The sequence below is a fragment of the Mustela lutreola genome, chromosome 3 (genome assembly GCF_030435805.1).
Source record: "Mustela lutreola isolate mMusLut2 chromosome 3, mMusLut2.pri, whole genome shotgun sequence".
NCBI lineage: Eukaryota > Metazoa > Chordata > Mammalia > Carnivora > Mustelidae > Mustela > Mustela lutreola.
Genome location: NC_081292.1, coordinates 69225116 through 69246515, shown reverse-complemented (window position 1 = coordinate 69246515; position 21400 = coordinate 69225116). Strand labels below are relative to the sequence as shown.

The following is a 21400-nucleotide window of genomic DNA, read 5'->3' as shown; positions in this document are numbered from 1 at the left end:
AACAATGTATTAAATGGTCACTTTGAAGGTACATAAATAAACAGTGAAAGGTTTTCAGAGCTCACATGTTCCTATAATTATACAATAGGAAGATTCTCTACCTTCAGGACCTTTTCTTTTTTTTTTTTAAGTTACAAAATAAAACTGCAAAGCACACCTGAAATTGAAATTGGTCTCAAATGGTAACAAGACCAATCCAAACACTGCAGTTTAATAAGGGAAAGTGTAGCACCATGCATAACTGATTACTTGTTGCCACAAATGTGCCTGGAGCTCTCTCTAGCACCTCCTATGTAAAAACATAAAAATCCACCTGTGAAATTCAGCACAATCTTGAGCAGAAAATTACTTGCTTTCAGCTGCCCACATCCTTTTCCTATATTTTGTCATGAGCAAAGAGGAAGAAAGAAAAAATCCACTAATGATTGCAACCTAGCTCTTCTCATTGTCTAGGCAGTGGTAATAGTGTGAGGGATCTAGCGCACCATATGTCTAGTTTGGGAGTAACTAATCAATTAGAAAGGGGAAATAATTGACTTATGTGATACAGTCATGTCAACAAATCAACATTTCAAAATAACTCATTATCTACATAACCTTGACATCTTACAGCTTGAAAAAAAATCACTGAATTTTTACTTTGACTCATCTTAACAGCATTTAAATCATATTTCTTACCAATTACAGCCTTTTGGGAGCTTGGGGATATGTGTGTTGGGGGAGAGGAAGGAGAGAAGGAAGGAAAATCACCCCATTTTTTTTCTCCTAAACAGCAACTAGGAAAAAAGGGTTTCTGGGAAGTGACAAAGAAACATAATGGTACAGACAATTGTCTTTGAAGTGACAGCATACTTTACAAAATGCGTTCACATGTCTCGGGCACTTTGTTTCTCACATCTACCTAGTGTGACAGCTGTTGTTTCCATTTTCAAGTTAAGGAAAATGACTCAGACAAGTTAGGCATGGTCAGGGGTCACAGAATTCATGGACCCTTGAATCTACTGCTGAGGAAGGGGATTCTCTCTGAGGTAGTCTGGAAAATGTCTTTTGGTGAGGCAACCTCTTCTGAGCTCAATCTTTGAGGTGTTTCTCAAGTTGAAGACTTACACAGTGCAAGTTCAGTTGTTCTCAGAACCTACTATTCTCCACCAGCACCTTCGGAAGGGTCTCAGCTCAGCCAAAACTTTAATCTTAGTCCAGGAAGACTCTGACCTCCAGAACTGTAAGAGAATAGATCCATGTTGCTTAACATCACTGAATTTGGGAAAATTTGGTATAGAAGCAATAGGAAACTAGTGTGATTTTTGTACCTGGAAGTGGCACACTGCTGTGACAAATAGCTAAAAATGTAGACATGAATTTGATTGGGCAATGGGCAGAGGCTGGAAGAATTTTGAGGAAGACGATAGAAAAAGAATCCAGATTGCCTTGAATAGATGATGAGTAGAAATACAGATGTTAACAGCTCCCTGAAGAGGACCCAGAAGAAAGTGAGGATCATGGGGGATACACACACACACACACACACACACACACACACACACACACACATATCATTTTAAAGAATATTTACAGCATCCTAAATAGTCCATAAATAAAAATATTAACATCAAAGGCACTGTTGGTGAGGGCTCAGATGAAAGGAGGAATATGCCATTGTAAACTGGACAAAAGGGATTCTTAGAGTTGCAGAAAGCTCAGCTACATTGTGTCCTGCAGTCACATGGAAAGCAGAATTTGAACGGGATGAACTTGGATATTTAGTTGAAGAGATTTTGAAGCAATGTGCTGAAGGGGTAGCCTTGTTCGTCCTGTTGCTTACAGTAAAATGTGAGAGGGAAGATGTAGAAGAAGGGAAGAATTCCTGGCACAGAGGGACCAGGAACTGATGCTTTGGGAAATTCTCAGCCTATCCAGACTGCAAACTGGGACACTATCAAGGAGGAGCGCTCTGGAGAGAAAGCCAAGGATGTGGCTGGACACATTTTGCTAGTGCCTGGGAAAAATCAAAAGGTTGGCGTATTCAGTTAAAATCAAAGCTAGATAGAGACGAGTCTTGAAGCGTCCCTCGGCAGACAGAACCAGTTTAGTCACTCAGGCAAAGCTTAATTTAGCTTATTTTGTGAGAATAACTTGATCTGGATTATTTCTTGCCTGTGCCTCTAGAAATGATAAGCAAAACTTAAACTGTTTCCCAAGGTTTATATGAGGTAACCACTGAAAACTGTAATACTAAAACCCATTGCTGTGAAAAATAAAGTCACTACTCTCTCATTATACAAGTTGCTTTATAAAAATATACCCCTGAGTCTCATTTCATGTTCCAGTTTGAGCACTTCCAGTTTGCAAACTTTTTGGTGTGTGCACAGTATTTCTACATAATTCCTATTTCAGTGATTCATTGGTTTCACATTGGCTATTTTGAACTCTTGACAATTTAATCATACATACTCATTCACATGTAAAGTACTGGTCAATCATCGAAAAGATGAGGCATGTGACTGTTTCCCCTCAGCGATGTCAAAAGAAGCCAGGAATGTAAATGGAATGATCCAAGAAAAATCTGTGGAGAAGCCTCTTACTGATGGAGTCAATCCCTGTCACGTACATGAAGGACCCATGATGTTCTTGGGAATTTTTGTCCCCAAATGGATCATATTGAGATCCCCACACTAATTTACATGATTTAAATGGTGAGATTTGGGACTTGGGAACTGAATGAGATTTATATGAGATCTTGGACCTCGTGCTGATACTGTGATAGGTTGAGGTTTTTGTGACTGTTGGGACGGGGTGGTATATTTTGCATGTAAGATGAACATAAATCTTTGGAGGTTAGAGGGAGCACTGTGGTAGGAAGAATGATGTTTCCTAACGATGTCCATGTCTTAATCCCTCAAACCTATGACTATGTTACCCTACATTACAAAAAGGGCTTTGCAGATGTGACTAAATTAAGGACCTTGAGATGGGAAGATTATCCTAGATTATCTGGGTGCGTTCAACATAATCACAAGGGTTCTTATAAGTCAGAGGCAGGAGCATTAGAGTATGAAAAAAAAATTGAATTCCAGTGGTCTTTAGAAACCAGAAGAAATAAGAAAATGGATTCTCCCCTAGTCCACTCTGTATTTCATTTATTTAGAAGAATTTAACCATTTTTTATTTATTTTATATTGTTCTGAGACTAACTTTTGTCATTTTTGCAGGGAATGGGAGGTAGGGAAAGAATAATAGAGACATGTTTGTTTTCAAGTTGGCCTTGCTAACCAGACTGTTTTTACATGTTGTCTTTATAACAATTTAGAAAGTATCTATATTTAAGTCAATTATTAGAAAAAAAAAAGGTCATTTAAAAAATATATGTATATGATTAATGACTTGCTGGAAAGGAAATGAGTTTCCTAGCACCACTCAAATTGTATCTTGAATTTATTGGTTTTATTTTAAATGTGGCATTGGCTGAGGATAGACACTGTGGAAGATGGAACCTACATAGAATAGAGTAACACTGAAATTAGAGTGTCCTAAATTACCACATTGGGCTCTAAGCAAGAGCACAGCCATCGGAAAAGGCAACCCCAGGGAGGGCATGGCACATACCAGTAAAATCACTGAATGCATGGGGAAGAAGAGCAATACTCCCTTCTAGAGTAATAATCCATGAACATTCTGGAAACGTCCCCAGATATTTGAATGTAGTAAAATGGTGCCATTTTCCCCAAACCTTTGAGAAACAACCTGTGTCATACACACATATACAAATAAACATATACCTAAACAAACAGATCTAATCTCAAACAGAAAATAGTGACTTCGAGTGAATGCTTCTACTTGGAACATTCGTTTTTACTTCCACATTTTCAAATCAGATAAAGAAGTGACATACTTCTTGCATTGTGTTGTTATTGGTTTTGTCCTAATAAAAATAATACAGTAAATGCACAAAATACACACTATAAACTCATTTAGTAGTCACCAAATGCCCAGAAGGTATTATTATCGCATTTTTCCACATGAGGTACAGTGAAGTAAACTGAGGCACAGAGAAGCACCCAGAGTTATTGTTCATACCGTACACTGCCATTCTCCTGAAACATTTCACTTTTATCTGAAGGAAATGTAAGAAAATTCCCCCTCGAAATGCTCTACAAATTCCAGGCCATAAAGCACCAACTCACTGTTAACTGGGCCCCAAAATGTGTCTGTTTGGAAGCCGTGAGAGATGCATAATGAATAATGCAAACCTGGGGCTTATTACATACAACCTATACTGGAGCAGCAAATCGAATTCGGTCCCAACGCTTTAATATGTATGCGTACGTATGGGGAAGACGCAGAAGCAGCCTTTGTGATTACACACAGTCCCCCGAGACGCCGCTGCCCCGCAGCAAGTTCTGACTCTCCGCACTCGAAATCACAAGGAGTGAGGAGAGGGGGTACTCCCTCCGCCGTCCCGGTCGCGCGCGGTCCGCGGGGCCCAGGGCGCATGCGTGGCCCGGGCCGCGGAGCTGCGCGGTGAGGCCGCAGGGGCGCTTACCTGGTGCGCCGGGAGCGCAAGCACAGGACCGCGAGCAGCAGGGCCGCGGCGAGGGCCAGGCCCGGGAAGCTGAGTGGCTGCGGCAGCAATAGCTCCTGCAAAAAGAGGGCCATGCCCGCGGACACGTCTTCCGCCGTCTGTTTCCCGCGCGGCCGCAGCGGACTGCCAGGGGGGTCTCTCTCGGGGCGGCGACACTACGGCTTCCCGCGGCGTCTCTCGGCGGCTCTTTCCCGGTCGGGGCGCCAGAGGCGGGCCTGCTCTCGCGGCGCCTCCAGGAATGTCACCGCGGGCCCCCGAGGCTGACTCTCAAAAGTTCTTGCACTCCCCTCCCCCGGCCCAGCCCCCACCCACGCGCACCGCCCCGCTCGGCGACTGCCTCCGGCCAGGAGGCCTCTGGAAAACGGCGCCCGGGTTCCCAGGGGCCGGAAGGAGGGCCAGAGAAGAGGGGGAAGGGGTTAGGATTTCCTGACGACGAACCTCTGGAGGCCGGGAGGAGGGAGATTTCTGCTCGCTTTTGGAAGTGAGTCGCTTGGATTCCTCATCCCCTAGCCCGCGCCCCTCAGGAGGAGGGACCCCCGCTCCTTGAAGAGCGTGGGACTGTGCCCGCTGCTCAGTGGCACCCTGATCTCTTCGGCGCGACCCAGAGAACAGAGAACCGGGCGAGCGGCAGATAACCTGGGATGTGCGCTGCTTGCAGCCTGGCCCGGGCCGCCTCTTTTCGCCCTGCACATCCCGTTTGCTCACACGCTTTTTCTGAGAGCCTACTGTGTGCGAAGGCTTGCCCGAGAGAGGCCAGGAGTGGAGACCAGGGCGGTGAGGCACACAGTCCAGGAAGCGAGAAGAAAGACCCGTCTATTGCACAACAACGCTAAGGGCCCAAATAGAAGTGGCACAAGCCCCACAGGTTGTTCTTACAAAGGATAAGGGAGAAACTTTTGAAAATATTTCTGCTGGAGTAAGGCCCATTGACTGGGGACTTCACACATGTTTATTTACTTTCCACAGCAAACTTGTGATGTAATTTGGAGCAGTATTTTAGAGAACATACAATGATACTCTGATTAAGTAATTTACCCTCATTGCTTGTTGATAAGTAACTAATAACCACTCTTGCCAGGCTAGTCTGAGACTATTGTGTTTTCTACCTTATATGAGTTTTTATTTCCACGGTTCTCTGGACCATCACAGCAGACTGTGGACTGACCTCAGGTCTTTAACCTTTCCGGCCCATCCTCCCCATTGCACATCCCTACAACACAGACTTACTCTGTTTTTACTCTGTTCAGAACTCTTAATGCCCTTGTGACAAACTCATAAATCTTCGATCTGCAATGAGAAGCCCTCTGCAATTTGTCTCCGCTGTGTAACTCCCACAGCTAGTATAGTACAGATACGCTAATTCTTGAGCCACGGTGTCCCTCACAGTCTGCCCTTTCACACCTGTGCTCCTGATATTCACTCTGCCTGAAAAGTTTTCCTCTCTCCCCTAAATCTCCCCTAAAATTCCACCTACCTCTCAAGGTCCAACTCAAATCTCACTTCCTTCTAGAAAATACCCCAACTGTTCTTTTGTAATTAAGCTCTTCATCCTCCATACTTTAACACTCTCAACTCTTCACCCCATCACATTTTTCTGCCATATCTGAGTTATTTCTAAGTCTGTCTTTCTGGCTGTAGAAGGTGAGAACCATCTTTCAGACAGCCTTGTCTGCACCCACTCTCTAACCCACTTCCCCTGAATCCCCACTCTGGAGTTGAGATAACATAAATCTAAGTACTTTGCATGTGCCTGGCTCTTAATGCTCCATTAATAAATTACTACTGCATTGCTGTCCTTGGCCCTAAAGCTGTAAAGCTGTAAATGGCTGGGCTAGCCATAACACCAATGCTTATGTGTAGTATCTTCATCTTTGACTTTTATTCTAGGGTCTTTCTATTGCCTCTCCTTCCTCCTGTCCTAAATTCAAATTTCCAGGAAATCCAAAAGGATACAGTGAAACAACAGTTACTAGGTCTCCTCCAAGGGAAAACAAATTGGTTTCTGTCACTGCCTGGCCAGCAGAGCCAGCTTACAGGATGATATCCATGCTGTACATTTCTATAACCTCTACAGAAAGCCCCTCTCACTACTTTTCACAGCATCCTCAAATTTTTCTTTTATTTTCCATTTGATTTCCTGGGTGACTCTTCTGTTTGGAAATATAGGTAAAAATATTAAACATTAATCAATCTATTGAACATTTACTATGTACCAGGTACCATGCTAAACATTTTATTTCCTAACAATAATAGCAAGCATCTGCAGTTAATCACACTGTCTTAGGAAAGTGGAAGAAGGATGGCCACACTGTCATCTACTAGATTTGGTTAGCCACTGTGTCATACTCCTATAATATCTGTATAGTATTTTACTTTGAACATTTTATGGTATTCACTTAACAAGTTTTGAATGTATGTTTCTCTTCTATTTTCCACTTACTTTAAAAGGGAGCTCCATTCTGTAGACTGACCTGCTTGCAATAAAATTGAAAGACTTTATTATTTTGCTTTCATAACCCAGCATCAGCATCATCATATACAATCTAGTTCAGTTTATTTTACCTCTGAAACATACCTTTATTCCCATCACTTTTCTGACAGAGATGACTAGTTGGTCTATATCTACTTTGCCCTTGCTTCTCAGTAATAGTCTTTGATTTTTAACTGAGCATGTGACTGTCCACTGCAAAGACTTCTTTCTCAGTAGTTAGATATGACTATGTGACCAAAGCCTCACCAGTAAGCTAAGTTTAAGCTATTTGTTCAGAAAAGTGCCCTTAACAGGAATGAACAGTTTTGTTTCTCTCCCTCCCTCTATGTGTGAAGCCCAAGCAGCCATCTTAGCACATTTAAATATATCCTGAATACTACATTTAGTATTTGTTGTTTATAGGAAATTCAAATTAATGTTTTACAAATTTATATTTATATTTTTATTACTAAATCTGGCAATTCCAACTTACTTCCAACACAGGCATTCATAAGGTATACAGGAGAGCAAGTGTAAAATTCTGACTGCTCAGCAGTCTCCTTCAGAAATGAGTCACAAACTGTTCCTTCAACATTGATTACCAATGTTAGTGTCTTGTGTACCTTGGCCGTACTAATTAGACCAGGGTTAACAGATCTAAAAGAGTCATGGGGTGGCCCTTAAACTTTGAGGTGTGCAGATGTGGAAGTATGTTCAATACAAATAATATCTGGCCTAGTCATCTTTTTCCAGAAAATATTGATCGTGAAACACACAGAGAGAGAATTACAAGCAAAAACAGAAGTGAAATCAGAGAGAGTAAAGGGAGAGGGTGATACAGTTGTTTCTCTAATGTAAAAGCCATGAAAATTCAGATGATGCGTTATCCTCCAAAGTTTCCCCTACCTGCTCCATTGACCCTCATCTGCCAGGTGGTCAGAGCTGCCATTCTCTTTCTCTGTTCTCTTTCTAATCTAATCTCAAATTCTGGTCCAATTTCCTTTGTGTCTTTTCATTTTAAAGAGCCTGTTTAGAAGTCTCCAGAACTTGAATTCCAATATAACCCTCTGCATTTTAACACGTATGTCCCAATTCTCCCACTCTGACTTTGATAATACTACTACATTGGATTGAGACCTCCAAATCCACCTACTTAGTCAACAACATTTTGTTAAGTGCAAATGTTATCCATGGCACTGTAGTTGGCCTACTGGAGCTATAAAAATGAATTAGATGACCCTTCCTTCAAAGAGCTAGGACTAAGAGAATAAAAAGGATTGACATCAGAAAGGAGAACAAAAAGAAGCCACATGAAATTGTGGAGTGACAATGGAGAGATTACAAGCATGTGCACTCATATGGCTTTAATTTTGTGAATTCCTAGGAGGCAAATAAGTGCTAGAGAAAGAGTAGATTACATTCTGGCTTCAGCTGTTGGGAAATATTTGAAAGTACTCCTGTGAAAATGTCAAAGTGGACTCCACATATTTTTCCCCCAATATCAAGGAGTTCCATATTTTTTCCCCAATATCAGGAAGTTCCTAAAATCAGATTTAATTACTTAAACCTTAAAGGCCCTATCAACTTTTGACATAAAATATAGGTTAGGTTTTAAGTTATATCCATAATTAAATAATGACCGTGGTTTTCTTTTCCCCCTTCTTTGTGAGCTCTGTCTTGACTTTGATTTCTTGTCCCCTTCTGTAGAATTAAGACCACCTCTGGGCACAGCTGTGAAGCAGAGGAAGGAAAGATAAGGAAAGAAGAAAGAAAAGAGATTGAGAGGACTTGCCAGGTGCCAGGTACTGCTTCATGTCTTAACATACATTGTTTTACCTAATCTTCAAAGCCAGTCTCGGATCTAGGTATTACTTCCTATTCCATAACAGGAAGACAAGAGGCAAAGAGTTTCAGAGCACCCCTGATTAGTCTGCTTCTTGATTACACTGAGAAGTTGCCCCTCTTGTTGCTGTATCATCTTGCCTTCTTTTTTTTTTTTTTTAAAGATTTTATTTATTTATTTGACAGAGAGAAATCACGAGTAGACAGAGAGGCAGGCAGAGAGAGAGAGAGAGGGAAGCAGGCTCCCTGCTGAGCAGAGAGCCCGATGCAGGACTCGATCCCAGGATCCCGAGATCATGACCTGAGCCGAAGGCAGCGGCTTAACCCACTGAGCCACCCAGGCGCCCCTCATCTTGCCTTCTTTTAAAGCCTTCTTTCACTAACCCTTTACCATTTCTGTTCAGTCATTCTTACCTATCTTATTCTTACCATTCTTCCTATTCTTTTTTTTTTTTTTTAAGATTTTTATTTATTTATTTGGCAGAGAGAGATCACAAGTAGATGGAGAGGCAGGCAGAGAGAGAGAGAGAGGGAAGCAGGCTCCCCGCTGAGCAGAGAGCCCAATGTGGGACTCGATCCCAGGACCCTGAGATCATGACCTGAGCCGAAGGCAGCAGCTTAACCCACTAAGCCACCCAGGCGCCCCATTCTTACCTATTCTTATCCATTTTTATGGATCCTGTTTTTACCTTGAACTGCACCTAACCAAGATACCCCCTGGCAACAAATGGGCCTCTGCTTTGTACCTTGGTCTGCTGCAGCCCTTGTCTAATTTGGAGGCTATTCTCAGTTTTCCCATTTGTAAAATGATATAGGACTACCTTCCCTATAAGGTTATGAGGATTAAGTTGTGAGGAGTAAATATATGAAAATAGAAATGCCTGGAGTTTCTCCTTTTTCACATTTGAGCACCTCTCCTCCACTGACATAAAGTTTAAGTAGAAATGAGTTAACCAGAAAAATTCTGCCCCGTTGAGGGGTTAGCTTGTCGATATGCTACTTTTGCCTAATTAAAATATAAAATGTGCCACTTTCTTATTTCATTAAGGTGACTCTTCCTATTGTAGCTGAGATAGCAGTAATGGTATACACTGAGACCTGAGAGTGCTATAAGCCTGAAAGTTATTGTTCAGTTGTCACATTGTAAATAGTGAGGCATCTTAGATACCAGCCCTAAACCTGACTACAAATATCTTAAGTTACTACTGTTTCCTCTTATTCTGGCTTTCTTTACAATTTAAACAATGGTAATTTCCCTTTAGTTTTCCCTTGTCCCAAAAAACCAGTTTATAGTATTAACCTAGCACTCAGTTTACACTTAGGGACATGACAGGCAAAGATGCTTATTAAATAAAATGCTGTTGAGTGAACAGAGTGACCCAATGACAGAGAGTATTGCTACATTTAAATCTCTTTTTTATAAAGTACAATTTTAGGTAAGACAGGAATGTAATTATTTTGAAGCAGCTTTAAAAATGGTGGAACAGATGGCTCTGATTATCTCCAAGAGGCAAGGAATAGATTAAATAGTTTCGTCATTTCTTGTTTAATAGTCTTGGCATTACTTATACACACTTGAGTTTTGAATTGGCTTACAAATTCACAATCCCATGTTAAACCTTAGTTCATTCTCACGATCTGACCCTACTTTTATGCCAGTATTTGAGATTTATTCTCTCTGTCTCTGACTCACTTACTGGCTTTTCCAACATTTCATTTCCCGCTTAGGCCTTGAAACCAGATTTCTGAGGACAGAAAGTACAAGGATCTCTCTGAGCATTCCTTTGTATAAGAACCTTTCCCCCTGCCCTCACTCCCCAGCTACAGCAGAGCTCTGTTAACTAAAGGAAAGTTTTATAGAGTTAAAACCTTTTTTTTTTTTTTTTTTTTTTAATCAAGTTAGGGTGGGTCTTGGAGAAGCAATAAAGTGTCCTGGTCCAAAATAAAATCTACCCACACCACCTCTCTCCTACCAGGTTCTACTGTTTCTGCCCCTTACAAGAGCGGTCCTCAGAGAGACCAGTGCAGGAATTTATTATTAGGGCAGACTCTCAGAATTATCACCAGGGGTGGGAGAGGGAAGCAAACACATAGACAGAGGGAGAGTTGGGGCTGGGATGCAGTTTCAACAAGACTCAGCCCCTAAGGATATCTAGAATTCAGATGGCGCTTCAGAATTTGTCCCAAGGTGAAGATTTAGATCTTTAGAGCACAATAGCAATGAGCCATTGCTATGGACTGCCCTCAGGATGGTGAGGAGGGCAACCTTAGGGAAAGGAATTCTCTTTAGCCAAAGACAGTTTCTATAGCCTAAGACAGTTTCTGAAAGCAGCTGGTAAACCTCGGAAGCTGGGAACACCGGTCCTCCCATTCTGACAAAGACTCTGAGCACCACAACACAGTGCCTACTAAACACACAGTGTCTACTGGGATGCCACAGAAATTTTTCAGGGGCAGGAGCACCTGACTGGCTTAGTTGGTGGAGCTTGCTACTCTTGATCTTGGGGTTGTGCGTTTGAGCCCCATATTGGGTGAAGAGATTGCTTAAAAATAAAATCTTAAAAAAAAAAAAAAAAGAAATACTTCAGGAGCAGATAGCACAACAATGGTGATGACTCTTGGATTCATTCATTTTGGAGTTATTTTCTTTTTGATTAGCTGAACTAGAGTAACACTAGCCTCCCAGCTTCTGGAATGATACAACAATCGTGTTTATTAAATGATTCTCATTGTAAAGAAAATCTGCACACTATTTATGAATCAAAGTTTTAGTATAATTTTGCAAGAAGGAAAGCCTCTAGGAGGTCCGTTCTACCATTTACTCTAATTAGGAACATTATGGAAAAAGAATGTTAGCTAATCATTGTTAGATTAGCTACAAAAGGAAAAGAACAGCTTAAAATGACTCCGCTCTTGGCTTATGGGTGACAGTCAACAAGCGTGAGTTTCCCCAAGTCCAAATCCCATGAAATTTTATCAAAAAACGTCTAAAGCATTTTTTAGGAATATTAAGTTCTTCCTTTTCATTGGGCAAAACGTTTCTGCTTCAAATAAGACTCAGACAATTTTTCTTTCACATTAACAAGTTATATTTCATTTACTCACTCTATCACAGTGACCCTTCCTTCACAGGGTCCCATCCCTCTTATCAGGGCTCATAATTGGTCCTTGCCTACCCACCCCATTCTTTAAAACCTAGGGGAAAAAATACATTCATATTTTATCCCCCATTCCTCTCTGATTCCTCATTGTTTGAACTCTGTTTCTAGATTTCTTCCCACTTTTCTCTTAATTGTTCAAGGCTCAACTGAAAAAAATGGTCAAATTCATTCCTGCAAGGTGTTCTGAGACTTCTTTCTTAATTTCTCATGCAGTTTTCTAATCATGAACATTTTTGTGGTTGATCCATTCCTTTTTCCCTTTTCTCTGAAGTCTCATATTTTTTCCACTAATATTGCCTAATTTTTGTATTTATAAAAGCAATTAATAATTGTAACTATATATACACTGGAGGTTTTAAATATTCTGATTTATGAACAAACCTTGCACTACTACAAGAAGAAATTAATTGATTTGTAATAATTCTGAAAAGCAGTCTAATTGTTTCCTTACCAGGGTTGAAATACAACTAAAACAACTAGACACATACATAACCCAGCATCAGCCAAGAGCTTCCTATGGCTGCATGTGTGGGATGTGTTTTGACCCTACAGCAACTAGCAACCAGAAGGCAGAGCTCTGTAATTTCACTTGTTTCTACGAGAAACCAAACCCAGCAGACAGTAAAGTCTTTGCTGCAGATTTGTAAGAAATCACATCGTACAACAATGCGAAATTACACACTCACACAAATCCTCGACATTTTATGTCCCCGACCCTCTCAGACCACATTGCAATAGGAAACATCTTTCTCTTCTCCCGGACAAAGTTCACACTTTCTGGTTCTACTTTCACTCCAGAATTTTCCTCTTCAAATCAAATATGAGCTGCCTCTGTAATGTAAAGCAATTCAACTCATGTCTTTTATTTGAGGAAGCTACTGGAGTCTCCCATGTCTAGAAGCTATCAAAAAAATTTCTTCTGAACAATGAGCATATAATATTTCAAAATTATTAAAGTATATAGTATATAAATATATAATATAAATTTATTAAAATTATTAAAAAATATTTAATTATTAAAGTCATCATCTTCAACAACAGCAATTTAAAAAAATTAAGTGAAATTAATCATTTTCTCTTTTGGAAATGTAAGTTAATGTTAGGGAAATTAGAGAAGAATGGTATCCTCTCTCTCCCATTCTTAAAACACTCTAATGACAGTGATTGGCCTATCAGGGTGTATGTGGACTGACAAATATCAACATGCATACTTTCTGCATTTATAAATACCTCAGAGAATCCAACTTATAGTCATACCGTGTCTTTTCTCCACTTGTCTCTCAAGCTAGATTCTTGGTCTAGAAAAGTGCAAGGACTAATTCAGGCTTTTCAGAGTTTCCTCCTACCACCTGTGGGTGTTCTAGGACCCCAAAATTCTTTCTCTTTCCCCATGTCTATTTGTCTTTGCTTCTACTTTATGTCAGAAATCTAAAAATCTATTCCTTATCTAGATTTTCACTGACAGTCTCAGCAAAAACACTTAGCCCTCTGGCATTTATACAGCCCTCATGCCAAACAAACATAGTGTAATGCTTTAAGGAACTTTCTTATGCTCACACAAAAGTTGAGATATATATTAGAATTCTACCTTCTGACTTTTCTCTATATTTCTGTATCAGGAATCAAAACACAGTTATTTTGTAATTAGAAGTATGAAAATGAACCAGCATAGGTCTTTTGAAAATGAACCAGCGTAGGTCATTTTCAGTTATTATCTTATGTGACCACCTGATCTTCTAGTGAGCTGAATATTGTCTTCACTTTACACACATACCTGGTAACTTCCCTGACAACAAGCACTGTCTCTGTCTGTATTTCATCGATGTACACATAATGCGTGGCAGAGTATGTGTCACTTTGTAGATTCCAGAAATATTTGTTAAATGAATGAAAATTAGAAAACTAATGTTAAGAAATAAAATGAAACAAATATTTTTCGAGTACCCACTATGTGCTGATCACCAAGTATATAACTTCATATACATTTTATCTATGCAATATTCCTATAAGCTTGACCAAGTTCAAGAGCCAGATTGTGGAAGCAGATGAATACTCATTTGTTAATCTGAATATCAGTAGTACTTTTTCTACTACATAGATTTGCCTCACTATATAGAATGCATTTCTAGATCTCTTCTGTATCAGCCTGCCTTGCAATTTAGTTCTTCTAAAAAATATTTCTAAATCTTGGGTCAATATTTACACAACATTGAAGCTTTAATTTGAGGAAAACACCATGAATACAGATCTAAGTGAGAGAGCAACGGGTAGGCTTAATTAGTTACTTCTGAGAAATAAAAAGAACAGTTCAGGTCACAGGGATAGACACTGGGACCGATCTTACTGGGACTGGGATTGATCTTACTGAATTTTGTTTTGTTTTTATGAAAAAAAAAAAAAAAAAAAAACAATGTGCAGTAGATTTTCAGACATTGCAAGAGTCACATGCCAAGATAACAAATAAGTTGTCTCTCTGAAGGCTTAATAAGATATCTCTTTTGGAAAGAAAACATCTTAGTTGTATCTAGCAGGGTCCTCATTTTGACAGCTTCATTGTGTTTAGTATAAGGATTTTTCAGTGTTGAGGACAAAAGAAAAAGAAAAAAAAAGAAGTGGTCCTGCCACTACTCCACTTGGAAGAGATTTTGGACCACATGAAATACACAAACTTGTTCAGAGGTAGAGTCTATAGGAGAGAGAAGGGATAATTTTGGGATTAGTAGTCATTCCTTTTTCCTATGTCTTTACCTCTCTCTCCCCTCACTTCCTTTGGAACTTGAGACAGAGTCTTAGAAAATGAAGGCTTTTAAAGGGGAGGGGGAGAACAATTTTGCTGAATTTCTGCAAAATTGCAAGTTACTAGTAGCACAGTAACACAAAGTAGTATCATTTTGTCACCCACATATCACATGTAATGACATGTAGTGTAAAAGGAAGCAAGGGTATTTTTCCTAATTCATGAAGCAGTAGCCTAGGAGCCCTAAACCCAGGTGACCAAAATCTGAAGGATAGAATTCTTCAGAGATAGGATTCTGAGATAGAATTCTGAAATATAACTCTAATATAAAATATGATCTCTAATATATGAAATATAACTCCAGTAACTCAAATATGACCTCCAGTAACCCAATTCCCTGGTACTGGATTTACTGTTCATTTTTTAAGTCATCATCTTACTTGCCTTCTCAGCAGTTCCTTCAGTCTCATGAAATACTTTCTACTCCTCACCTGTAGGACAATACACTCCTGAAAGTCCTCTTAGCTTTGGCTGTCTCTTAGTCTCCTTCATGAGTTATTCCTTTGCTTGATCTCCATGTCAAAGGGCTTGATCTCAAATGCTACTCTGTCCTGCTACAAACTCTAAACAGAGAGAAAGGAATCTAAGCATACTGCTAAAGAAAGTCATGAAACCACAAAGGAGAAGTTCAAGAGAAGAAGAAAGGAATAAAACACCTAGAAAACAATGAACAAGATAGCAATCTGTAGACCCCTATCAATAACTGCTTTAAATCTAAATGAACCAAATTCTCCACCTGAAAGTCATAGAGTGACTGAATGGATAAAAGAAAAATAAACCCTGTGTTGCCTACCAAAGAGTCACTTCAGATGTAAGGACACACAGAGACTGAAAGTGAAGAGGTGGAAAGGTATTCCTTGCAAATGGAAACCAATAGAAAGCTGGGCTAGCTATTCTTATATCACACAAAATAGATTTTAAAACAAAGACTGTTTAAGTGTCCAAGAAGGATATTACATAATGATAAAGCCATCAATCCAACAAGAGGATATAACATTTCTAAATATTTAGCCACCCAAAAAGGGACACTTAAATATATAAAGCAAATATTAACAGACCTAAAGGAATAAATAGCAATGTAATAATTGTAAGGGACTTTAATTACAATTAAATCCAATTACATCAATGGCAAGACATAGATCATCCAAACTGAAAATCAATAAAGAAATATTAGCCTGAATTGGCACATTAGACCAGATGGACTTAACAGATAAATACAGAATATTTCATCCAAAAGGAACAGAATACACATTCTTCTCTAGTGCACATGAAATATTCTCCAGGATATACCATATGTTAGGCCACAAAACAAATCTTAATAAATTTAGGAAGAATATGGAAATCATACCAAGTATATTTTACGACGGTATAAAACTAGAAATCAACTACAAGAAGAAAAGTAGAAAATTTACAAATTTATGGAGATTAAACAAATTCTCACTAAATAATCAGTGGGTGAAAGAGAAAAAAAATACCTTGAGCCAAATGCAAATGGAAATACAATATAACAAAACTCATGGGACACAACAATGGCAATTTTAAGAGGGAAGTTCATAGTGATAATGCCTACATAAAGAAACAAGAAAAATCTCAAATATTAACAATCTAACTTTATACCTCAAGGAACAAGAAAAGAACAAATGAAGCCCAAACTTAGTAGAAGAAAGGAAATAACAAAAAACAGACAGAAATAAATGAAATAGAGACTAAAAGACAATAGAAAAGATCAATAAAACTAAAAGCTGGTTCTTTGAAAAGATAAGTAAGATTGACAAAACTTCATGTAGACTTACAAAGAAATGAAAGAGGAGACATTATAACTTATACCACAGAAATGCAGAGGATCATATGAGATTACTGTGAACAGTTATATACCAACAAGTTCGACAATCTAGAAGAAATGGATAAATTCCCAGAAATATACACCTACCAAGACTGAATCAGGAAGACATAGAATATCTGAACAGAGCTATTGTCAGTAAGGTGATTGAATTAGTAATCAAAATTCTCTCAACAAATGGAAGTCTAAAATCAGATGGCTTCCCTGGTGAATTCTACCAGACATTAAAGGAAGAATTAATACCAGTTCTTCTCAAATTATTGTAAAAATACAAGAGGAAGGAACACTTTCAAATTAGTTTTATGAGGCCAGCATTACCCTGATACTAAAACCAGACAAGGATGTCACAAGAAAAGGAAATGACAGGCCACTATCATGATTAACATTTGTTAATCAACAAAACATTAGCACACTGAATCCATCAATACATCAAAAGGACCATATGCAATGATCAAGTCAAAATTTATTTCAGGGATGCAAAGATAACAACATCTGAAAGTTTATATGATAAACCACATTGACAGAATGAAGGATACAAAATTATAGTTATGTTAATAAATGCATTTGACAAAATTCTACATTAATTTGTGATAAAAAGTCAAAAAAGTGGGTATAGTGCCTCAAAGTAATAAAGGCTATATATGACAAAGCTACAGGTAGTATCAGACTCAGTGATGAAAAGTTGAAAGTTTTTCCTCTAAGATCAGGAATAAAGCAAGTATAGTATGTTCTACTCAGTGTGGTACTGGAAATCCTAACCAGAGCAATTAGGCAAGAAAAAGAAATGAAAAAGAAATAAAGAAAAAATAAAGAAATAAAAGTCATCCAATTTGTATATGAAGAAGCAAAAATATGTGCTGATGACATGATATTGTACATAGATAACCCAAAAGACTATACCAAAAAAACCCTGTTAGAACAAGTGAATTCAGTGAAATTGCAGGATGAAAAATCAATGTACAAAAATCTGTTGCATTTCTACACACTAATAATGAACTATCAGGAAAAGAAATTAAGAAATACAATCCTATTCAAATTGCATCAAAAACAGATACCTAGGAATAAATTTAACTAAAGGTGTAAAAGGCCAGTACACTGAAAATTATAAGACATTAATGAAAGAAATATAGGAAGACACAAATAAATGGGAAATATGTTCCATGCTTATGGATCAGAAGAGTTAATATTGTTAAAATATCCATAAAGCCCAAACAAATTTACAGATTCAATGCAACCTCTCTCAAAATTTCAGTGGCATTTTTCACAGAAATAGAACAAACAACCTTAAAATTTATATGGAAACACAAAAGATCACACATAGCCAAAGCAAACATTTTGCTTACATAGCTCCATAAGAGCTTTATTATGAGATATAATTGGTATGCAATATCAATTATATACATACATAATGTACAACATAATGATTTGATATTTGTAAAGAATTTTTAAGTTGAGGATTAATATTTTGTATTAGAAACTTAAGTAGTTACAAAAAGTTAATTGTAGGTATATGTTATAAATATATAACTTTATTAATGAAACTGTTCTATCACTTTAAAATGTATTCAGTAGAATCTAAATACTACAGTGATTTGACACCCACCACCATCCATTTTTTAAAAAGATTTTATAAGTAAAAAATTTCACATTTTTTTAAAAAAGCAGTATGGTATTAGCATAAAAACAGGTTCATAGATTAGTAGAACAGAATAAAGCTCAGAAATGAACCCACACATATATGGCCAATCAATTTATGATAAAGGAACCAAGAATATAGAATGGGGAAGAGAGAGTTTCTTTAATAAATTTTGGGAAAACTAGATAGCCATATGTAAAAGAATGAAATTGTACCATTATCTTATACCATACACAAAAATTAACCCAAAGTAGATTAAGACTTGAATGTAATACATGAAACCATAAAACTTTTAGAAGAAAACATAAGTGGTAAACCCTTTAACATCAGTCTTGGTAAAGATTTCTTGAGTTTGACACCAAAAGCAAAGTAAAAATAAATAAGTGGGGCTACATCAATTAAAAAGGTTCTGCACAGCAAAGGAAACTATCAACAAAATGAAAAGGCAACCTACTGATGAATGGGCAAAATGTTTGCGAATCTGATAAGGAGTTAATTTCAGAATATATAAATAACTCATAAAATTCAATAGCAGAACAAACAATCAAATTTAAAAATGGGCAAAAGATCTGAATAAACACTTTTTCAAGGAAGAAGTACAGATGGCCAACAGGTACATGAAGAGATATCCAACATCACTAAACATCAGGGATATGTAAATCAAAACCACAAGGAGGTAGTAGCTCACACCTGTTAGAATGACTGCTATCACACAGACAAGTATTTGCAAGGAATTGGAAAGGAGGGAATCCCTCTGTGTATTGTTCATGGGAATATAAACTGGTGTAGCCACTGTGGAAAACAGTATAGAGGTTCCTCAAAAATAAATAAATAAATAAAACTTCCATATGATTCAGCAATTCCACTTCTGAGCATTTATTTGAAGAAAATGAAACACTAATTTGAAAAGACATATGCACTTCCATGTTCATTGCAGTCTTATTTATAATAGCTAAGATATAAAAACAACTTAGGTGTCCATCAGTGGATGAATGGATAAAGAAGTGTATTACATATATGTGTGTATGTGTATATCTGGAATTTAGTGATATATATATTTATATATATTTAGTGATATATATCCTCAGCTGAAACCAAGAGTCCAATGCTAAACCAACTGAGCCACCCAGGCACCCCAACCATATGATTTTTTTTTTTAGAGGCAAATCCAGTCATGTCACTTTAATATTTTAAGTTGCTACAATGTCACAACCTTTTTTTTTTTTTTTTTTTTTTGGATAAAATTCAAACTCCTTAACCTTCATGGTGCTCAACAATTAAACCCTAGGTTTATCTTCCCTTACTAGCTCCTACAGCACTCTAATGCTGACTCACATTTGGTTCCTTTAATGATCCTGGTTCTCTTTAAGCCTTTATCATAATCTTTCTCCCCATTGCAATCTGACATCTACCCTTTCATAGACTAGCTAAATTCTGATTCTACTTCTGAACTGAAAGTAAGCAGTATTTACTTAGGGAAAACTATTCTTGATTCCTTAAACTAGCTCAGTCCAATCTGTTCTTTGACTACTTAGACTATCAGACTTCATTTTTTCAAAGATTTATTTATTTATTTTAGAGAGAGAGAGGGAGTGCGAGCATGTGGTAGGAGGAAGGGGTAGAGAGAGAGGGAGTCTCAAGCAGACTCTGCATTCAGTGCAGATCCTGACTCAGAGCTTGATCTTACGACCCCAAGATCACTACCTGAACCGAAACCAAGAGTTGAATGCTTAACGAACTGCAGTATGAGCTTTTGCCCACCTGGAGGATTTCCCTTCACAACTATTTTTTTTAGGGCCACTCCTGAATGGGGCTGTAGTATTACAGCTGTTTACTTTTGGGTAGTGCCAGCATTATCATGCAGCAGTCTCTGTAAAGCAGGCTGAGATTTTTCTTTTTTTTTTTAAGATTTTCTTTATTTATTTGACAGAGATCGCAAGTAGGTAGAGAGGCAGGCAGAGAGAGAGAGGGGGAAGCAGGCTCCCCGCTGAGCAGAGAGCCCAATGTGGGGCTTGATCCCAGGACCCCCTGACATCATGACCTGAGCCGAAGGCAGAGGCTTAACCCACTGAGCCACCCAGGCGCCCCTCTTTTTTTTCTTCTGAAATCATCAGATCATAGAAAATATTTGTGGGTTGAGATAGGAGGTAATATAGCAGCAATATGAGACTTGGAAGTCTGAGATACTTACTTACAGAATTAACTTGTGCTTCTAAGATTTTCTTAGCCTGATAATGAACAGTTCTACCTGATGATGGAGACCCGATGTATACATCCAACTTTATGGTTTGGTGAGTCAGACCTTGTTCAATTTGGGAAGCTCAATTTTCACAGTAATTTGGTTACCTCCATCAAGTGTTTTTCTTTCCATGAGAACCCTGAGGCTAGCCAAAGGTTGTTTCTCAATAGAATAGTTATATGCAGAGAATGGTGGCTTTGTTTTGAAATCTTCAAGGTTTGTTCTGTGATTCACCATTAGAGACCTTCCATTAGCTTCATACAACATATCTGTCTGTCTTCCATAGACACTTCTGACACCATCAGGTCAAATGAGCAAAGAGAGCCACTTGCATTACAGCCTGAACCTGTTCAAATCTGTGTTTTCCTTTTGACTTTAGTTAATCCTGGAAGTCTTCTGGGTTACTCAGTAAATAGATCGTAGTATCAGACCCAAGTGAATATATGCTGCCTCAAAAATCTAAAAAGGCATAAAATGTAGGATAAGTCAGTTGCAGCAACTTATCCTTCTTGACCCCTAAATATTCCATCCAGGGAGTATACAAATGTCTAGACCCCTAAAAATTGCAGCCAGTGGGTACACATATGTGTACCCCTAAAAATTCCAGTCAGGGGGTGTACATATGTCTAATGGTGTCTAGAAAGATCTAATTTCCTCTTCACAAGGTCCACTAAGCATGATAACATCGACGTAGTGGACCAAGGTGTTACCTTGTGAATGAAGAAACAAAAAGGTCTCTTTGACTGGATTATGATTATGACAAGGGATGGAGATTTGATATAGGTAAGACAATTAGCATTTATTGCTGGCCCTTCTAGGTGAGGGAAACTACATTT

The 21400-nt window shown here is 38.3% G+C and overlaps 1 protein-coding gene and 1 long non-coding RNA gene across 2 annotated transcripts in view; one reads left to right on the top strand and one right to left on the bottom strand.

Moving 5' to 3' along the window:
- Positions 1-5390, bottom strand: part of LOC131826777 (cytochrome P450 7B1) — a 176811-nt gene extending 171421 nt beyond the window's left edge. Inside the window, exon 1 of the mRNA XM_059166350.1 lies at positions 4541-5390. Coding sequence (XP_059022333.1) covers positions 4541-4653 — 113 coding nt within the window. The 5' untranslated portion in view covers positions 4654-5390. The remainder of the gene's footprint in view (positions 1-4540) is intronic.
- Positions 4942-21400, top strand: part of LOC131826778 (uncharacterized) — a 62227-nt gene continuing 45768 nt past the window's right edge. The window contains exons 1-2 of the long non-coding RNA XR_009351742.1: positions 4942-5060; positions 8757-8851. This is a non-coding gene — a long non-coding RNA (uncharacterized LOC131826778). The remainder of the gene's footprint in view (positions 5061-8756; positions 8852-21400) is intronic.